General features: G+C 43.3%; 1 protein-coding gene across 6 annotated transcripts in view; it reads left to right on the top strand.

The window, feature by feature from the left end:
• TBL1X (transducin beta like 1 X-linked) overlaps positions 1-20917 on the top strand; it is a 499699-nt gene that overhangs the window by 454928 nt on the left and 23854 nt on the right. For all 6 annotated transcript variants that reach the window (XM_033949446.1, XM_033949448.1, XM_033949447.1 and 3 more), the window contains 4 exons: positions 307-370; positions 6227-6324; positions 9727-9787; positions 17982-18103. In XM_033949446.1, coding sequence (XP_033805337.1) covers positions 307-370; positions 6227-6324; positions 9727-9787; positions 17982-18103 — 345 coding nt within the window. The remainder of the gene's footprint in view (positions 1-306; positions 371-6226; positions 6325-9726; positions 9788-17981; positions 18104-20917) is intronic.

The following is a 20917-nucleotide window of genomic DNA, read 5'->3' as shown; positions in this document are numbered from 1 at the left end:
ATTGTGCTAAGCAGGAGCATAACCCAATGGCTTTTCTCTCTTAACTTAGGCACCGGTAGGGCATCGCATATAGAATTTTCCATGAATTTGGTGCCATTTGAATACTGTATATGTATTAATTTAGATGTTAAAGCTGATGATAAAAAAAATTACCTCCTAGCGTTTTGCGATATTAACACTTCCGTTGTTTTGACTGAACCTTGTGATATTTCTTCATAGACTGAGAAGTTCTGACTGAAAAATATAGTAACAGATTGCTTTAATACAGTCTTGGACTCAGTTTTATTCTCCTTTTGCCTTCCACAGAGTGAAGGTACGCTATTGGCCACGGGCTCATATGATGGGTTTGCTAGAATATGGACAGAAGATGGTGAGTTATGACATTAACACAAGCCATTGACATGGTGCAAGTGGCCACACTTAAAACTGTTGGCGTGTAAATGCTGGCCTATATATTGTATTGTATACCGGTAATTACACACTTATTTGCTGATATAGAATTCATGTTTCATGATTAGTGTCCTTTAGGCAACTTGTACAGAGTCTACCCCTTAATTCGTTTTGAATTATATTTTCCTAGGCGACATAATGTGAAAAAAGTATAAAAGTGAAAGTTTTGCAAGCGATTGTATCCATAAAATATAAAATAACTGACTTGTGACAAAGCTAAAGTCACATGCTTAAAATGTCCGTCTTCCTAAATGAATTGCTAATAAATTTTTATTACTGCTCAGGCCAACATAATATTCTGCACTAAACTCAGTGAAGTGGATTACACCTAGTAGAGCAAAGCGAGGATTGTTTTATTAAGTATAATTACTTCCCATTTAGCAGGGAGAGGACAAAAAAATCATCACTAAGCCAAAAGTAAACTGATGAGCTAATCTTACTTCAAATAGACTCTACACATAGAAATACTCCCAATGCAGTACACTGTGTTAAAGGTTTGCTTAGTTTTGTATAGCACTGATAGTGGTAAATTAAATTTGAATTTACTTTCATGTTAATGCAGCATGAACTAAAAAAAAACTTGCTGTGGTAGCATGGGTGGCAACCAGGCCTAGCGCCTCAACAAACAAAGCCACGCAGGCAGTTTCAAGTAAAACAGAAACACTTTATTTGTGCAAACAGAAATGTAAAACCTGTTCCTTTCTCCAGCATAATTAAATTAAGGGTCACAGCCTCTTGGGAATTCAGTCTCGGTGTGTACTCGTTTCCCCAAGTAACTAAAAGCAGGGCTGATTATGTCTAAAGCTCAAGGATTAGTTATTTCACTAGGTAACAAAATTTTATTTATTTTTTGTTCCTGGGTGATAAGTATAGAAAGTGTCTGTGTATGGCCGTTTGGTGGAGGATGGGCAGGGGAGGGCTTCAATGGCTGGGAGGGTGTAGATGGGCTGGAGTAAGTCTTAACAGAGATTTCGGCAGTTGGAACCCAAGCATAGTACCGGGTAAAGCTTTGGATTCTCGCCCAGAAATAGCTAAGAAGAAAAAAAATAAAAAAAATAAAAAAAAAATTTAAATTGAATCAGGTTGGGCAGACTGGATGGTCCATTCGGGTCTTTATCTGCCGTCATCTACTATGTTACTATGTTATTATGGCTATCATTCCCCTCAAACATTGCTTTTGTGACCATGACCTTGATATTTTGAAATGTACCATTTTGCAGAACATTCCAGATTGATTCCAAGCAGAGTAAACTTAGGGGCCCTTTTAACGTCTATCTTCAAACAGTGGAACTTGTTGGATGAAATTGTGCAAGCCACAGATCAGAGAAAATGTCACCAAGCTTGTTCCACCTTCTTCACCCATCAAGATGGGCTTTGTGGCCAGCCTAAGGCAGTTAGAATCACCTGTAACCCAAAAGAATGGCATCTCTTCATTGGCAGCTCATCCAGGAGCATTAAAGTTGTGCTGCTCCATAATGGGAACAAGTATCGGTCTCTTCCACTGGCTTACTCAGGGCACCTCAAAGAGGATTATAACAGCATCAAGACCTTATTAGTATGATGAGTTAGGCTGGGAGGCCATCAGAGACTTCAAAATGGTAGCATTCCTAATGGGTCTTCAAGGCGGTTTTACCAATTTTCCTTATTTCTGCATTTGGGACAGCAGGGACACAAAGGCAGAACTGGCCACAGAGAGCCGAGTTCTCTGTGGGAAGAAACAACATCAAATGGGAACCACTGGGAGACCCCCCCCCCAGAAGGTGCCACTACTGCACATCAAATTGGGCCTAATAAAACAATTTATCAGAACTTTAGAAAAGGAATCAGTAGTCTTCAAGTACTTTCAAGACATCTTTGCTAATCAGTCTGAGGCAAAGGTCAAAGCTGGTGTCTTTTTTGGATCACAGATAAAGAAGATTGAGGAGTGTAAGGAATTTCCCAATAAATTAATTAAGAAGGAGAAAGCGGTTTGGAACAGCTTTGTCACAGTGGTTTGGGTCTTTCTAGGCAATCACAAGACTGAAAATTACGTGGAGTTGGTTGAAAATCTGGTGAAAAATTACAATAAAATGGTCTGTAACATCTCTCTCAAAGTCCATGTCCTTGATGCTCATCTTGAGACATTCAAGGAGAAAATGGGATCATTCTCAAGGGAAAATCAAAACAAAGAAAAAATCCAACAAGTCCGCAGGAAATATCGTACAACAAAAACAAAAGGAAGGCCTGCAGAGATGATGGACAAGGCACAAGAACTTTATTGGAGTTAATAAAAAACTGTTATCCAAATGGTGGCTCTTATTTGTTAAAAGACAGGACCCATCACAGTTCACGTTTTGGAAAACACTCCTTTGTCAGGGGGTTGTTATTGAGAATACTCAAGGGAGCAAGGTAAGCACGCCCACCAGGATATACTGGACTTCGAACACCGCTACCAAAGACAATATAATGAGAACATGATGGGAGACGACATCTGGGGCTGATTTGTGAAAGTGACTTACAATATAATCACAAATCTTTGTATAGCTTCAATATAAATACATGTTAATTATGATTCATATGTTGCTTTTTATGACGTTATAAGAATGAAAGATGACGTTGGTGTTTTCACGTTTTAAATAGGTAAATTGCAAAAGCAAAGTTTTATGAAAATAACAAGACATTTTCTATACTTTTTAGGCATGAGCAATTAGAAAGTTACACTTATTGGTTATGTAGTGTTTTCAAAGTCCAAGATAAAACTGCCTACCTGAAAGACACTCCTACTGTTTAGACAGAATCGGCATGCTTAATTAGCACAGCCAGCACAACAGACCTTTGCCTGAGTTCCCTGACGCAGCGGGAGAAGATACGGCCCCACGAAATGCAGGCCGCGTCATGGTTGCCGATTCTGGTCAAAACATTTTTTGAGGTGATCTTACCACTTGCACAGTCAGCTGGTGGATTAATGAGAAGACCGGACTACTTACCTTTTTAAAATAATGGAGAATTTTTAAGAAAGTTATTAAAGAATAGAAAGAATATTAATATACAGAATAAAAAGAAAATTAGGTGGTAGTCTGGGATTTGAGCCTGTGAACGCTGTTCACGAGAGAACCATACCTTCCCTGCTCAGTCTTTCCTGGACCGTGCCCTTTAAAGTAGCTCTGTTGTTAATTGGAACTGGTAACCTTCTATACACTTCCTCACACTAGAGCTACCCAATTCAGAGAAAATTTATTATATTCAATTTGACCTATTGAATCGATTATTTTTTTTTATTCGATTCACTTTTTAAGTTTAAGGCTGAATCAATTTTTATTGTAAAACTAAACAAGCCAGATTAATAAAGATCGATCCTGCACAGTCAATGTGAACAGAAAACCATGTTCTTTTCATACACACAAAACACAGATGCACACTTGCCTTGTATGGAATAAGCAGCCACACCTCTAATAACATTACCAACAATTTAAATGTGGATAAAACAATTTTGGTCGTAGCTTTATTAAACACTTCCAACCAAATATCAATTGCAACAAATTGAAATTAAACTTTACTATTCCCATTCTTCCAGAGCGTCCTCTTCCAACCCCATACTCTCTCAGCTAGTCGTAGCAACCTAGCTGCCTATCCCAATCCAGCAACTCTCTTCACACTCAATATTAAGCCAAATTCTTGCCTGGCCTCATAAGTATATCGCATCCATAAATACTTTTTCAACCAGAACTATATTAATGGCCATCTGGAAGAACCCCTTTTCCGCCACAGCGGTGACAGCCTAAGCTTATCACCAATCCCCAAAAAACTCAGCTGTGGGCCACCAGGACTCCCACATGGATTCTGACGAGTCCTGGATAGTATTTAAGAAAATATCCAAACCAATATCAGATAAATAAATACCATCATCCGAACAGTAAAGTCTGTGGTAATCAATTGTTAACAAGTGATGATTCAATACCAAACCCCCAAATAGCGCACAAACTTAGATACTTATGCAGTCACTCCATGCCCTTACTGTTTCTGTCCTCCCGCCAAACTAGTCGGGGAAATAATCTGGGACCATACCAACTGGGTGCAAGGAAATAAGTTAGCAGGAATCATAAAGTTTCTCTTCATTTGGTGAATTAAATCAATCCCCTTCACCTTGCACATTACCCTCCAAATGCAATAAAATTAAGTCAGGTAAGAAGAACGTTGAGCCTCCATTAAAGTTGGCATCAGTTGAAGCCCCCTGCATCCCCCAAAGTCCCAGCTAGTGAGTTCACCTACAGAATACCTAGGTAGCTGAGGGAGGAGAGAGAGAAGTTATATTCCTGCAGCAATCCTCCCCCCCTCGCCAAACCGATGACTGCATGGCTGGCACCCACCAAACCTTGACTTCCACCCCCCTGCTTGATATTTTTAAAAATATATATTCCCCAATGTCTAGTAGCTCCTCTGCCTCCCTCCCTCCCCATAACCAAACTTAAAAAAACTCCCAACAACCTTATTTGCTGTCTGGTGTACCCCCATTCCTTAACATGACTGATTCCCTCTCTCCCCCCAACATTAGAAAAATATTCTGGTGTCTACTATCATCCTCCTTCCCAGCCCGACCCCCTGGTGTCTAGAGGTACCCCCTTTCCCAAGCCTCCCCATGCAGCCAATGATGAGGCACCATGTAATTCTTCCTGCGATTTTGAGATATCTAGCGGTGGAGTGGTGGGGCTGAGGCGTCCTTCTGAAGCTATATAGAAAAAAAGGGGGAAAAATCCCTTTGTTATCTATATATTCTCTAATCTGGAGTATATATTTTCTCTTATTGGATTTGCTATTGTTTATTCAAATTCTAATAAAAATTTGGAACTTAAGATTACATTGGTTCCCAGTTGAAGGTAGTTTATATTTTTAAAGTTTGAGTTTTTTATTTATAAAGTCTTTATATTATGGAGAAATACCTACATATATAGCAGACTAGCTGATCACCCGGTGTTTCCCGGATATTTATTTACGGAATGTATTTAATGCACGGAAGTACTGGCATCTGCAGCTGAAGTATCCCATTGATAACTTTGCAGCTGAGGCAGCATGGGCGGGGGCTCAGCCAGCAAATCTCTTCGGCTGGCAGGGCTTGGCCATCCTCACTACCAACAAAGATGAGAGGGGGAAGCTGGGGAAGGGGCGGGGAGAAGAGATGTTTGCTTCCCTCTCCGAGTCCACCCCTGGCCTCCCTAAACTGGACATCCTAATATGCCATCTGTGGGAAGGGAAAATATTTATAATTTTTTTTTTTTTTTTTTTTTAAAGAGCAAAGTATACAGTATTTTACAAGAAAATAATTTTAAGAAAATTGTCTATTTATACCTAATAATATCCCTTTATAGCAATCGCACTGCCAGCAGGATTTTATTTTTTAATAATTTATCAGGCAATTAGAATAAATCTAAATTATTAAGAAGTTCCATTTCCTATTTGGCTTTGTTTCATTTCTGAGCTGTAAGAACTGTGGCTAGTGTTTGCTGTTTCATGAGGTACAGTGTAACTTATGTTAAATAGGGATATTATGTAATCAGATGGAAAAGCTCCTTCAAGTTGGGGTGGGGACATTGAAGATGAAGAAGTGTGACTGTTTTTGAATGATGATGATGATTTTTTTTTATTTTTATTTTTTTAAATAATCCAAGTAGCTCTGTTAGTTATCCACCTGCCCACCCTAATTAGGTGGGTAAATAGATCATTTTTCTCTGGGTAGAATAAAAAGAGCAGCAGAAAATAAAGATTTATTTTGTGATTTACAATACATATTTTCATGTTACAGGGAATCTTGCAAGCACCTTAGGTCAGCATAAGGGGCCCATCTTTGCTCTGAAATGGAACAAGAAGGGGAATTACATTCTGAGCGCCGGTGTTGATAAAGTAAGTATTGGGGAAGTAGAAATTCTCTAGACAGTAGAAATTCTCTAGAAGATTAAACTGTACTATTTCAGGTCCTGGAAGTGATATTGCTACTGTGAATTTGATTACCGAGGTCATGAGGTCTTGGATCTTGCTAGACAAATCTGTTCTCACTATGTGATTCAGCATCAACAAATAAATCGAAAATTTACATACAGCTAATTGGCAGCCTTCCTGGAAGTCCAGCTGCAATGTTTGCATTTCTCCGCCTACTGGAAATGAACATTTTGTAAAGACCACAGAAGGTTATGATTTTGGAACCCGTATATATATATTTTTTTTTCAGCGACCACAGGAATGGGAATGGCTCATGTTTGCCTGAAAATAGAAATAACAGAACACAGCACAACTAAAGGGTAATTTTATAAAAATTCCACGTGAAAGGGATCTTCTAAAATTTTGTGTGTGGGGGGGGGGGCTATATATCAATAAAAAGTAGGTGCACCAAATGGCTGAGCCTCCTTTTACTCGATCTGTGCATAGGCATTCCTGGAGGTGTGTGGGTGGAGTTGAGGTAAAGCTGCAATATACCCTCATGTTATAAAATAACTGAGGCACTAGAACAGTGGTCTCAAACTTAAACCCTTTGCGGGGCCATATTTTGGATTTGTAGGTACTTGGAGGGCCGCAGAAAAAAAAATATTTAATGTCTTATTAAAGAAATGACAATTTTGCATGAGGTAAAACTCTTTTTGGTTTATAAATCTTTCCTTTTGGCTAAGTCTTAATAATAATATTGTAATTTATAGCTAAAGAGACATATGATCAAGAAACTGTTAAATTTTACTTTTGTGATTATGATAAACATACCGAGGGCCTCAAAATAGTACCTGGCGGGCCGCATGTGGCCCCCGGGCCACGTGTTTGAGACCACTGCACTAGAACTTGGTGCCAAGATATAAGTGCAACAATGGGGGGCACACTAAGGGCTCCTTTTACTAAGCTGTGCTAGCGGTTTTAGTGTGCGCTGCATTGCCGCGCATGCTAGACGCTAACGCCACCGTTGAGCTGGCGTTAGTTTTTATGCGCAGCGCGGGGGGGGCAGCACGTGCTAATCTGCAGCGCGCACTAAAAACGCTAGCGCAGCTTAGTAAAAGGAACCCTTAGCGTCAATTCTTTAATGGCTTCAGGGTTCACCTAAGTTACCGAATACTAACGCAAAGAAAACAAAACAAATCAAACTAAAACTTCAAAGTCCGTTTTAGGCCGATGATCCTGGTGGCAATAGTAAATCGGGCAGTCAGTCCTTTTGCGGTAGCCAATGAAGAAAAGTCCTGGTGCGTTGTATTAATCCACGTTAGGCTGCAGTACTCAGCTATGGACAGTCCTTGCCAGAAATCGGGCACTTGTTAAGTCTCTTTCTTTGTAGCTTAGTCTTCTCTTTGTGGGAGAACTCATCCCTCCTCTGGATACCCTATAAATGAAAGTCCTTAACAAATGTTTAAAAAAGTGCAAACATCAAAAACAAATCATCATAGCCATCTTCATCCATTTGAGGGGTCAATGGCTGGTGTAAACAAGTGTGGGATGAACACAGAGGATCTCTTAATCAGAAAATGATGGGTATACATTGAAGGAACTAAGGCTTGCATGGTCTGTGTCCCATATAGGGCCATTCAGTTGATGACGGGCTGGGGAGGGCGTCAGTGGCTGGCTTGGTTAAGATGGGCTGGAGTAAGATGGGCTTTGATGGAGACTCCAGTAGATAGAACCTAAGCACACTAACGGGCAGGGCTCTGGATGTTTTTGGCCAGAAATATCTAAGAAAAAGAACCATTTCAATTAAATTAATTTATGGAGCAAGTATGGTTGGGCAAACTGGATGGACCATGCAGGTTTATCTGCCGTCATTTACTATGTTACTATGTAAGTTTGCACACCTAAGCACATCATGCTCTATATGGAACTGATAGTATTTTAGCTATATTATAAAATAGTAACTAGCATTTACTCACGTGACTGCCAGTTACTGGTGCGTCTGATGTACATAAATGCTATTAATCTGTAGCATACCCATGCTCTTGGGCCCCAATTCTATAAACAGTGCCTAAAACATAGGCAGGCGTTGAGGAATGTGGCACATAGGCCGGTCAATCTTGAGTTAGGCACCGTTTATAGAATTGTGCCTTGCAGCGCCTAAATTGGACTTAGGTGCCAAAACCTTAGGTGCCCCCTCTTTATGTCAGGGTTTTCTTGGCCAAAATACCGGCGCCTACACACAAACTATGCCCACAATTCACCATCTACTTTCTGGTAGGCACCTTAGACTAGGCGCCTAGCTGAAAGTGGTAGATGCCTACCGAGTTAGGCAATTAGAAAGCAATTAATTTTAACTTAAGCCAATTATTACCAATTAGGCCAATTAAGCTTGTTATTGGTGCCGTTAAGCCTATTAAATAAGTTAAGAACTTGGATCGACCAGGCACGCCAATCTAGGCGCCAATTAAGCTTGTTATTGGTGCCGATTAAGCCTATTAAATAAGTTAAGAACTTGGATCGACCAGGCACGCCAATCTAGGCGCCAATTAAGCTTGTTATTGGTGCCGATTAAGCCTATTAAATAAGTTAAGAACTTGGATTGACCAGGCACGCCAATCTAGGCGCCAATTAAGCTTGTTATTGGTGCCGATTAAGCCTATTAAATAAGTTAAGAACTTAGATCGACCAGGCACGCCAATCTAGGCGCCAATTAAGCTTGTTATTGGTGCCGATTAAGCCTATTAAATAAGTTAAGAACTTGGATCGACCAGGCACGCCAATCTAGGCGCCAATTAAGCTTGTTATTGGTGCCGATTAAGCCTATTAAATAAGTTAAGAACTTGGATCGACCAGGCACGCCAATCTAGACGCCAATTAAGCTTGTTATTGGTGCCGATTAAGCCTATTAAATAAGTTAAGAACTTGGATCGACCAGGCACGCCTATCTAGGTGCCTCACTTTAGGTACCTTTTATAAAATTGCCCTTTATGTGTACACACAGAGAGTACACGCACACATCTGTACCTTCTGAACAGGTATAGATTTCTATGAGAGACTACGGGAGCTTTCTTTATCATGGCACAGAGTAGAGAATGACACAGGGACAAATTTTTCCCCATCCCCACGGAATCTCATTTCCCCGCCCCGTCCCGGCAAGCTCTGTCCTCATCTGCATAAGCCTCAAACACTTTAAAATCATAAGCGTTTGAGGTTTGTGCGGTTAAGGCAGAGCTTAAAGGAATGGGGGCAGAGACAGCGACAAAACCTGCGGGGACGGGAAAATTTGTCCCTGTGTCATTCTCTAGCACCGAAGCAGGCACCTATGTTTTGCTGCAGTCAGACTGCAACATTAAGTTACTTTTCTTTAATTATTTCCATTCTTAGACAACAATAATCTGGGATGCTCATACTGGAGAAGCCAAGCAGCAGTTTCCTTTCCACTCAGGTAATTATAACTGATAAAAAATACATGTTTTGTGAATAGCACATTTTGAATGAAGCACTCATCAAAGATCTGAATTATAGAGATCTCCAGCTATAGACAGACAGAAGTAAAGATCAACAAGTTGCAAATGATGTCTGTTGTTTGCACACCAGCCTATCTACTAGAACAGGACTGCCCAAGTCCAGTCCTCGAGATCTACTGGCAGGCCAAGTTTTCAGGATATTCCAGTGGCGTACCTAGCATATGTGACACCCGGGGCTCATCATTTTTCGGCAACCCCCCCCCCCATCTGTACGAAAAACATGATTTTTAGTAACAAGCCACACATCACACATGAGTACCTAGGAAAAGGCAGCATCTTACATATGCAGTGAGCAGTACAACATCAATACACCCACTGTAAAACTAAACAAGCCAGACTAGTACAGATCAATCCTACACCGTCAATCCTAACAGAAAGCCATGTCTTTCGAATACATAGAACACAGAAAACACCTTTGCCTAGTATGGAATATGTCATCACAAACTAACCCCTCCCCCTTTTACAAAATTGTGGTGTGGATTTTAGCCATGGTGGTAACAGCTCTGATTCTCATATAATTCTGAGCATTAGAGCTGCTACCACCACGGCTGGCGCTAAAAAAAGCTCCACAGTTTTATAAAAGGGGGGATAAAATAGAAATACATAGACAAAGGTTAAATTGAACCAGCAAGAAGCTGGACTCTGCATACAATGCAACACCACAGAAACAGTGACACATGTCTCCTAAAGCAATAAATAAATAGAAAATTTTTTTATACCTTTGTCTTCTCTGGTTTCTGCTTTCCTCATCTTCTTGTTACTCTCTTCCTTCCATCCACTGTCTGCCATCTCTCTGCCCCCTATATGGCATCTTTTCTCCTTCTATGCCCCTTCCAGAAACTGTATGCCTCCCCCTTCCATCTCTCCTTTCACCCCCGTTGGTCTGGCAACTCTCTCCTCTCCTTCCCTCTCCCACACCTCTCTTATGCAATCCCTTTCTTTCCTCGTTTTCCTTTTCAATTTATTTTCTGCATCCATCTAACATAGAAACATAGAAATAGACGGCAGATAAGGGCCACGGCCCATCTAGTCTGCCCACCCCAATGACCCTCCCCTACCTTTCTCTGTGAATAGATCCCACGTGTCTATCCCATTTGGCCTTAAAATGGGATAGACACGTGGGATCTATTCACAGAGAAAGGTAGGGGAGGGTCATTGGGGTGGGCAGACTAGATGGGCCGTGGACCTTATCTGCCGTCTATTTCTATGTTTCTATGTTAGATGGATGCAGAAAATAAATTGAAAAGGAAAATGAGGGAAGAAAGGGATTGCAGAAGAGAGGTGTGGGAGAGGGAAGGAGAGGAGAGAGATGCCAGACCCTCTCATCAATTTCCTTTTTTACTGTCTACCTACAGCTCGCCACCTCTTTCCCTCACCCCCTCCAGGATTTTCCTAACTCAGTCCTTTTCCCCCATCATGTGCCCTCCTTTTATTTATCCCCTCCTTCCATCATGTGCCCTCTTTCTCTACCCCTTCCATCTAGTACCTTCTCTCTCTGCCAACTTCCATCGTATGCTCCCCTCTTTCTCTCCTCCCATTTCCTTCCTGCATTTGCTCCCTTATCTCTCCCATCTGCACTTCCATCCAGCATAGGCTCCCCCTCTACCCGCCACACTACCATCCAGTGTTTGCCCTTTCTCTCTCCATCCACCCCTCTTCAATCAGCATCTGCTCCCTTTCTTTCCCTCCAATCCAATTCCATCCAGTATCCTTCCCCCTTATGTGTCTCTCCCCTTTCCTTCTCTGGTCTTCCTTCTTTATTTTCTGTGTCCATCTAAATTAAATTTGTTCTTACTATGCAGTCCTCAAATTCCCTCTTTTCACTATGTCTACCCACTGCATGCCACCCCTTTTCCTTCACCCCTCCACTATCTCACTAACTCTATCTTCTTCCCCCATCCAGCATATGTCCTTTTTCTTTATCCCTCCTTCCATCCAGTATGTGTTCTCTTTCTCCACCTCCATTCAGCATTTGCTCTCCCTTCTCCCCACTTCCATCATTTGCCCTCTTCTCTCTCCCCACTTCCATCATCTGCCGTCTTCTCTCTCCCCACTTCCATCATCTGCCCCTTCTCCCCACTTCCATTATCTGCCCCTTCTCCCCACTTCCATCATCTGCCCCTTCTCCCCACTTCCATCACCTGCCCCTTCTCCCCACTTCCATTCTCTGCCCCTTCTCTCTCTTCCCCCATTTCCATCATCTGCCCTCTTCTCTCTCCCCCTTCTCTCCACTTCCATCATCTGATCCTTCTCTCTTTCCCCCCACTTCCATCATTTGCCCTCTTTTCTCTCCCCACTTCCATCATCTGCCCCTTCTCTCAATCTCTCCATCCACCACAGGCCCATCTTTCTCTCTTCCTCACCTTTCTGATTTTGGCAACAAGATCGGCAAGGTCCACCCCTCTCCACGACAACACTCAGCGGCATCGGCAACCCCCCTCCCCATGACAGCACTCAAGTTCAGCCTCCTTCTCCCGGCATCAACAGAATTTCAGATCAGCAACAGGTGCTCATTCAAAGCTTCCCTCTGACTGAACTGCCTGGGTGGAAACAGGAAGATGAGTCAGGGGAAGTTTTTGACTGAGCACCTGTTGTCGATCTGAAGTTCTGTTGATGCCGGGAGAAGGAGGCCGAACTTGAGTGCTGTTGTGGGGGGCGCCGATGCCGCTGAGTGTCGTCGTGGAGGGGGGGACGCTCATGCCATTGATGCCGTCGCCAGGGGGAAAGGCACCGATGCCACTGAGTGCCGTCGCCGTTGCAGCCCAGGAATTTTCTGGACCTTGCCGGCTGTGCACCCCCCCTAAGACTGCACCCAGGGCGGCCCGCTCCCCCCCCCTTGGTTCGCCACTGGGATATTCACAATGAATATGCATGAGAGAGATTTGCATACCAAGAAGGCAGTGCAGGCAAATCTCTCTCATGCATATTCATTGTGGATATCCTGAAAACCTGGCCTACCAGTAGATCTCAAGGACCAGACTTGGACAAACCTGTACTAGAGTCTGAAGCCACATTTTCTTCCCTTTCCTTCAACCTTTCCTTCAAGTTTTTTGATATGAGGCGCTGGTAGCCTCTTTGTAATTTTACGAGGCTTTACATTATTATTATTATGATGTTTTATTGATGTTTAATCTGTTGTAATGTATGTGATTTTGCTTATGCATGTACAGTGGTGCCTCACACAACGAACTTAATCCGTTCCAGGAGCAAGTTTGTTATGTGAAACGTTCGTTGTGTGAAACGCGTTTTCCCATAACAATACATGTTAAAAAAAATAATTCGTTCTGTAGCATAAAATATGCTAAGATGACATAAAAAAAGATAAATTTTTGGTTATTATTTTTATTTAGATACATCTAAAAACATAATTGTTTTTTAAAACAACACACATTTTTTAAATTTAAAGACAGACTAAGTAGAGTCTAATTTTACAGTGAGAGGGCAGAGTCTCAGCGGCAAAAACTGGGACTTAACTGTTCATTTTTTTTTTTTTTTTCTACCGTGTTTCCCCGATGATAAGGCAGGGCCATCAAATAAGACAGCCCCCCCTTTTTAGAAAAAAATGTAAAATAAGGCACCCCCCGCAAATAAGCCACCCACCGATACCTGCGCTTACCCGAATCGGGTGGTACGGTGGGTGACTCCGTGTGGTCCCTGGCACTCCCGACACGATCGGGGCAAGAGGGAGCTCAAGCCCTCTTGCCCCCCCGACTCCCCGACACGATCGGGGCAAGAGGGAGCTCAAGCCCTCTTGCCCCCCCGACTCCCCGACACGATCGGGGCAAGAGGGAGCTCAAGCCCTCTTGCCCCCCCCCCCGACTCCCCGACACGATCGGGGCAAGAGGGAGCTCAAGCCCTCTTGCCCCCCCCCCCGACTCCCCGACACGATCGGGGCAAGAGGGAGCTCAAGCCCTCTTGCCCCCCCGACTCCCCGACACGATCGGGGCAAGAGGAAGCTCAAGCCGTCTTGCCCCCCCGACTCCTCGACACTATCGGGGCAAAAGGGAGCTCAAGCCCTCTTGCCCCCCCGACTCCCCGACACGATCGGGGCAAAAGGGAGCCCAAGCCCTCTTGCCCCGCCGATTCCCCAACTCCCCGACAATATCGGGCCAGGAGGGAGCCCAAGTCCTCCTGGCCACGGCGACCCCCTAACCCCACCCTGCACTACATTACGGGCAGGAGGGATCCCAGGCCCTCCTGCCCTCGACGCAAACCCCCCCTCCCCCCAACGACCGCCCCCCCCAAGAACCTCCGATCGCCCCCCCAGCCGACCCGCGACCCCCCTGGCCGACCCCCACGACACCCCCAACCCCCTTCCCCGTACCTTTCTGTAGTTGGCCGGACAGACGGGAGCCAAACCCGCCTGTCCGGCAGGCAGCCATCGACGGAATGAGGCCGGATTGGCCCATCCGTCCCAAAGCTCCGCCTACTGGTGGGGCCTAAGGCGCCTGGGCCAATCAGAATAGGCCCGGGAGCCTTAGGTCCCTCCTGGGGACAGGGCCTGAGGCACATGGTCGGGTTGGGCCCATGTGCCTCAGGCCCCGCCCCCAGGAGGGACCTAAGGCTCCCGGGCCTATTCTGATTGGCCCAGGCGCCTTAGGCCCCACCAGTAGGCGGAGCTTTGGGACGGATGGGCCAATCCGGCCTCATTCCATCGTTGGCTGCCTGCCGGACAGGCGGGTTTGGCTCCCGTCTGTCCGGCCAACTACAGAAAGGTACGGGGAAGGGGGTTGGGGGTGTCGTGGGGGTCGGCCAGGGGGGTCGCGGGTCGGCTGGGGGGGCGGTCGGAGGTTCTTGGGGGGGGGGCGGTCGTTGGGGGGGGGGGGTTTGCGTCGAGGGCAGGAGGGCCTGGGATCCCTCCTGCCCGTAATGTAGTGCAGGGTGGGGTTAGGGGGTCGCCGTGGCCAGGAGGACTTGGGCTCCCTCCTGGCCCGATATTGTGTGGGGAGTTGGGGAATCGGCGGGGCAAGAGGGCTTGGGATCCTTTTTGCCCCGATCGTGTCGGGGAGTCGGGGGGGGGGGGGCAAGAGGGAACCAGGCGGAGAGAGGGCAGTTAAGCGCAGTGCCTGCGCGGAAGGATGCAGCTCGGGCGACTTCGTTGTGTGAAACGAAGTTCGTTGTACGGATCAAGACATAAAGTTCGTTGTGCGCAGCGTTCGCTGTGCGAGGCGTCCGTTATGCGAGGCACCACTGTATTTCATTGTGACCTCTCCCCCTGCACATTTTATCCCAAATAATGCCTTTTTAAGATCAAATTACAAATTATGATGATAAACCCACAAAAAGATGTCACCTACAACCTTTATTGTTGATCCTATATTTCTGTATATCTAAATTGACTGACTTGGAAACCATTCCTTGTTATCGACCTAAAGACCAAATTATCATTTTTCTATTAAATGTGGACAAATGTACAACAATCAAGTTCTGTAAATAGAAATAAAAAAGTAAGAAGTTTTCAAGAAGAGCTGTCCATTTCTGAACACTAATTTGTTCTTTCCTTCTCGTTCACTGTTAGCTATGGATGTGTAGACTTTTGAAGTACACACACCCCTTTTGAGTTGCACATGTTTGGACCTAAAGTATCCTCCAAAGGAAAAAAAATGCCCAAACAATTACTTCGTATGCACCCAATACCAAAAAACTCACTCATACCATATCTGTGCACAGACTCAATTTCCTTTTTCTCTTTTCTCTCTTTTATTCAGGGTTAGCGTATGCTCTCATACACACTGATAGGAAGAAAAGTTATACAAAATAGAGAAGAACACTAATCATATAGCACAGGGCAAAACAAACAACGAAAAAGACGAACAAAAAAAACCCAAAACAGATTGGGGGCATTTTCTCTGAGACAGAAGAACAAAGTTCCCCTTGAGAGATGTTGCCATCCTAACGCACAAATGCATGTGTTAGAGAAGACAAGACCTCCCCCTGCTGAAACTAAGAGTTCAGTTTTTAAAGGTTTCTCAGTCTTGTACAGAATATTTTATTTAGGTTTTGTATGTACATAGGTTGCCACTTGACTAGAATAGGGCTATTTACACACCTTTCTGGGGCAGTTCCTTATAAAAATACCCCTTAAAAAGTGGAGGAAATTCTATAAAACGGGCACTGAAAAAAATTGGTGCTAGTCTGTAAGACGTGTGTCCTTTCTAGTAAAGCACATAGCTCTGATTACTGCACCTAACTTTTGGCGCCACACTTATGCCTGCTGAAACATGACATGCTTACTTAGTATTTTGTAAGTGTGAGCATAAGTTTTCAGAATGTTCCTAACATGCTCATGCCCGTCCAATGGCCACACCCTCTTTGAGATATGTGCTATGGGCATTAGCTGCCCTGCCTTATAGAATAGCACACGATCAGATGCATATGCATATTTTAAAGAGTGCCAATTAACCTCAATAATTGGGGTTTTTTGGCACCCGATTATTGATGGTTAAGAGCTTGTTAACCGATTAATTTGTTTGCATATCTCAGCAGCGGACCCAAATGTGGGCACCATATATAGAATTTGGGGGTATGTGTGCAAGTGGAAGAAAAGTACGATCTCACCTCATGGGTTATCTGTAGGTTGTTGTGGTTGGAAGTGCGTTTGGGTTGATCCCCTTCAAAGTTTAGAGCTCATGGAGACAGATTGAGCTTGACTACTTGATCTTTTGGTTTTATTTTTGTTTAACTTATCTCAAAGTATTCCATTGCTTTAAGTTTTTCCTTGCTGTGATAAAATAAGACTGCAACCTGCAAGAAAAACAGGACTTGAGTCAACATTTCTTTAGTGTCCTTGGGGGGGTACTTGGGCCCCTTTTACAAAGGTGCGCTAGTGTTTTTAGCGCACGCACCGGATTAGCGCACGCTACCTGAAAAACTACCACCTGCTCAAGAGGAGGCGGTAGTGGATAGAGCATGGGGCATTTTAGCGCCCATTAAGCACGTACTAAAAACACTAGCACGCCTTTGTAAAAGGAGCCCTTGGTCTTTCTAGGTCAAAAATAGTAAACCTCTGGCCGCAGATGCTGCAAATGCCTGGTTTTCAGGATTTCCCCCATGAGATATATTAATTGGCATAATTTAGCTGCTTTAAAACACTTGCGTTCACAGTTCCTACACTAGCTATATATACCCCTCTTTTTCTGGAAGACATCTAAAAAAAAAAAAGGTATTCTTGGGCATGTGACCAAAAGAATGGATCCAGAGACTAATGAAACATATTTTCTTACACCGGTTGGGTATGGGGTTCTCTAACACTGTAGAAGACAATAATGAAAGTGTAAACTCCAAAGACTAAGTAAAATGTGAAATTTGAGGTTTTCATGCATGCAGAATAGGCCTGAGTGTAAGGTAACAGGTTGGCAACCCACTTTACTGATTAACCGTTCCCCTTTACTGTATCCATGACATCCTGTTTGTCTTTCTTGACCGTGTAGATTGTAAGCTCTTTGGAGCAGGGACTATCTTCTTTTTTGTGACTCTGTACAGCGCTGCGTATGTCCAGTAGCACTATAGAAATAATTCATAGTAGTAGTAGTGTGAAGAGTTTCAGTCTTTGGGAAGCAGAGCTAAGACTGTGATGTCATAATGTCTCATTCCACCAATAAGAGCCAACCTCATCAGTGATGTCAAAATGGCTTGATTGTCCTGTACTCCCTCTGTCCTCCAATCTAGCCAGCTGATTAACCGTTCCCTTTAACTGTATCCATGACATCCAGTTTGTCTGTCTTGGCTGTTCAGATTGTAAGCTCTTTCGATCAGGGACTGTCTTCTTTTTTTGTGACTCTGTACAGTGCTGCATATGTCCAGTAGCACTATGGGAATAATTAGTAGTAGTAGTGCCTTACACCTTATATGAAAGTCCTTTACTGTTGGTGGGTGAACAGCCTTGTCTTTATGTAGAAAGCAGAGTAGAATATCTTCTGAGTTGCTGTCGCAACTCTCTGAGTCTCTGAAATTTCTGCTTTTAACATACAGTCGGCCATAATGGCAGCATACAACAAGTGTGAGCTCAGGCAAATGTGATCCATTTTTTGTGGTCCCGAAAGGGTGGATTATAGTATGTTGACGGCTGTATAACAATTCATGTGACCTTTTCTTGCCATTCTTACCTCACAGCTCCTGCTCTGGATGTAGACTGGCAGAACAATACCACGTTTGCTTCCTGTAGCACTGACATGTGCATCCACGTGTGCAGGCTCGGCTGTGATCGCCCAGTCAAAACATTTCAAGGACACACAGTAAGTCACTGTGCCCGGCTTCAGGTAGAGCAGGTTATTGCCAGCAACAGGTTGCTTTGTCATGGTTCCAGGATGAGTGGAAGGATTTTAGCCACCAACCGTAAAATGTTAGGGACCTGCTTTAGATGAAGAGAGTTTTTCATGGTTCTACCTTTAAGAAAAGACTGGTAGCTTTATTTAAAAACAGTGTGTACATCTTCAATAATAAATACCTTCCAGCAGTTTGAGTTAAACTTTTTGGGTTTTTTGGGAGCGAGGACGAAAGGGTTTTTATTTAACACATCTTGCACGATCTTTCTCATATAGTTCTGGCACTTATAATGTCAACCAAAAACTCTTTAAAAAAAAAAAAAAAAACCAAAACCCTGCCAAAATTATAATATAACAAAACAAAAAGGCATTGGCAGTGCCCTGTATTGAGCTCTCAAAGAACATCAACTGGCTATAAATAAATAAGAATGAATAAACATGAGCCACTTCAGTACGGGCCTAAGTTTAATACATTAATAACTTTTTATGGCCCAGAGGAGAAAGCTCATAGGTGACCTGCACCAGGTTTAAAAAAACCTTAATAAGTCCTGCCCCATACATCATTCAGTCTCTGTAATGATAAATAATGAATGTGAATAAACGCTCAATGAGAGGCTTTAAGAGCAAAATAGAGGGCCAGAAGAACGGCTTATAATGTCAGCCATAGTACAGTTATAGCATATATGGTATCACCCAAATTCTATAAATGGCACTTTGAGTTGTGCACGCAAATATGGGTACGTGCCTAATTTGTGCATGCAACTTAATTGAATAATGAACCAATTAGCACTGATAGCTGGTTTCTTAACATGCAATTATTGGCATTAATTGGATTTAATATAAATGAATGTTCATAAATTTAGGTGCAGGATTCATGCCTAAAATTTACACGCGGTGCCAAAAAGGGGACGCAGGAATGGGAGGGGTCGTGGGCAGATCAGAGGCGTTCCTCAAAGTTATGCGCATAATTATAGAATAAGGGGCATTGGCACCTAAATTTAGACACGAGGCTTTGCACCACATTTCCATTGTGCAAAGGGTTGCACCTAAAATTAGCTTTGGCTCCTATAAACGTGCCTAATGTAAGGATGGCGAGGTTTTTAGGCACATTGATCCTGATTCTATAAATGGCGCCTAAAAAAAATAGGTGCCGAGGAACGCGTCGCATAGCGCATGTCAAGATTAAGTTAGTCACTCTCCACAGAATTACGCCTAGCGGCAACTAAATTGGACATAGTCACCGGTAGGTGTCAAAACCTTAAGCGTCCCCTGTTTATCCAGGGTTTTCTTGGCCTAAATACCAGCACCTAAGTCCAATTTAAGCGCCTACACACAAAGCATGCCAACACACTGCTCACAACCATGCCCACTTTCTGGTAGGCACCTTAGACTAAGGGGAAGATTCTCAAAACTTAAGGTTGCCTTTAACACAGTCGCTAAACCGGTTCCAGACGGTTTAGCGTGCATGTATTTTAGCGGCGGATTATGGAAATGGCTTACCGTGACCTTTTCTGAGCTTCCTAGCAATCTCCGATTCTGCCATGCAAATGGGCTCATGAATATTTAAATGAGCACTCCAGGCCATTCTTCATCCTTGCCAAATGAGTCTCCAAGTGTGTTGTTGGCTTTTGGTGACCAAAAATCACCAACTGCTCCGGGGGTGCCGGTACTGTGAAAAGCACATCTCTAGCATATATTTTGACTGTGGCTCATGAAAAAAAAAATTGTGTGATTCACATAAATTGTAGTCTTTTTATTTGGGGGTGTGGGGGGGATTTGGACAAAAGCACGCATCTTGAGCGCATATATTATAGCCGTGTCTTATGTATTTCTGGCTGTGGTTCATGATAAAATTTGACATTAAAACAAATTACAACATTTACATGAATTATAGTAGTTTTTGGGGGGAGAAAAGGCATGTCCTATGCGCGCTTGTTGAAAGCCAACGTTGCATCTCCCTTCCCTTCCCTTCATCCAATAGCTCTGGCTCGCCTATGATTGACACACCGCATATGGCATTGCTTTTCGTCCGATGCACACATTTAAACCTCTTTCATGGTTTATTCTGCGCATGTGCCAATCACTATCACTAGTAACTCATCTCATGTAAATTTCGCGAACCTTTGCTACTCTCCACCAACCTCATTTGAATGTGCATTTTTTTGAGAATAACTTGCTTTTTTGAAATCCCTACAATAACTGCTGCGACAGCAGCCTTCGGTTTGTATAGCAAAGTTTTGAGAATCTAGCCCTAAGCGCCTACCTGAAAGTGGTAAGCGTCTTCCAAGTTAGGTGCCTACCATCCAATTCATTTGAATTTGTGCCAATTATGAGTTGCTAATTGTTTGTTATTGCTTTGATTAAGCTTCTTAAATACATTAGGTGTGCCAATCTAGGTATCTAACTTCAGGCACAATTTATAGAATCTGAGCCAGTATGTAGAATTCATTCCTATAGGTTTTCATATTCTAACTAAAGATATAATTCAAAATGCATTAAAGTAGTAGTTTGACTCATCGATCTACTGAACGTGCTCTGTAAATTCATTATGAAAGAACAAGTGAGTTAGCGTGTAAATCTGAGAGCAGAAAGCAATTAAATAATATGAAAAAGTCTTGATTTCACATCCCAGTTCTTAGTGGACCCTCCCCCTTCCTCTCAGCAATAAAAGCAATGAGTCATTTAGAATAAGTGACTACCAACTTTGCACAGTAGAGCTGGGACAGTTTTGCTCATTCTTCTTGGCAGAATAGCTCAGACTCTTCCTATTGGATAGAAGGTCTG

This window comes from Geotrypetes seraphini, chromosome 6, assembly GCF_902459505.1.
Source record: "Geotrypetes seraphini chromosome 6, aGeoSer1.1, whole genome shotgun sequence".
NCBI lineage: Eukaryota > Metazoa > Chordata > Amphibia > Gymnophiona > Dermophiidae > Geotrypetes > Geotrypetes seraphini.
Note: the sequence above shows the minus strand (reverse complement) of the source record. Positions and strands in the feature narration are given on the sequence as shown.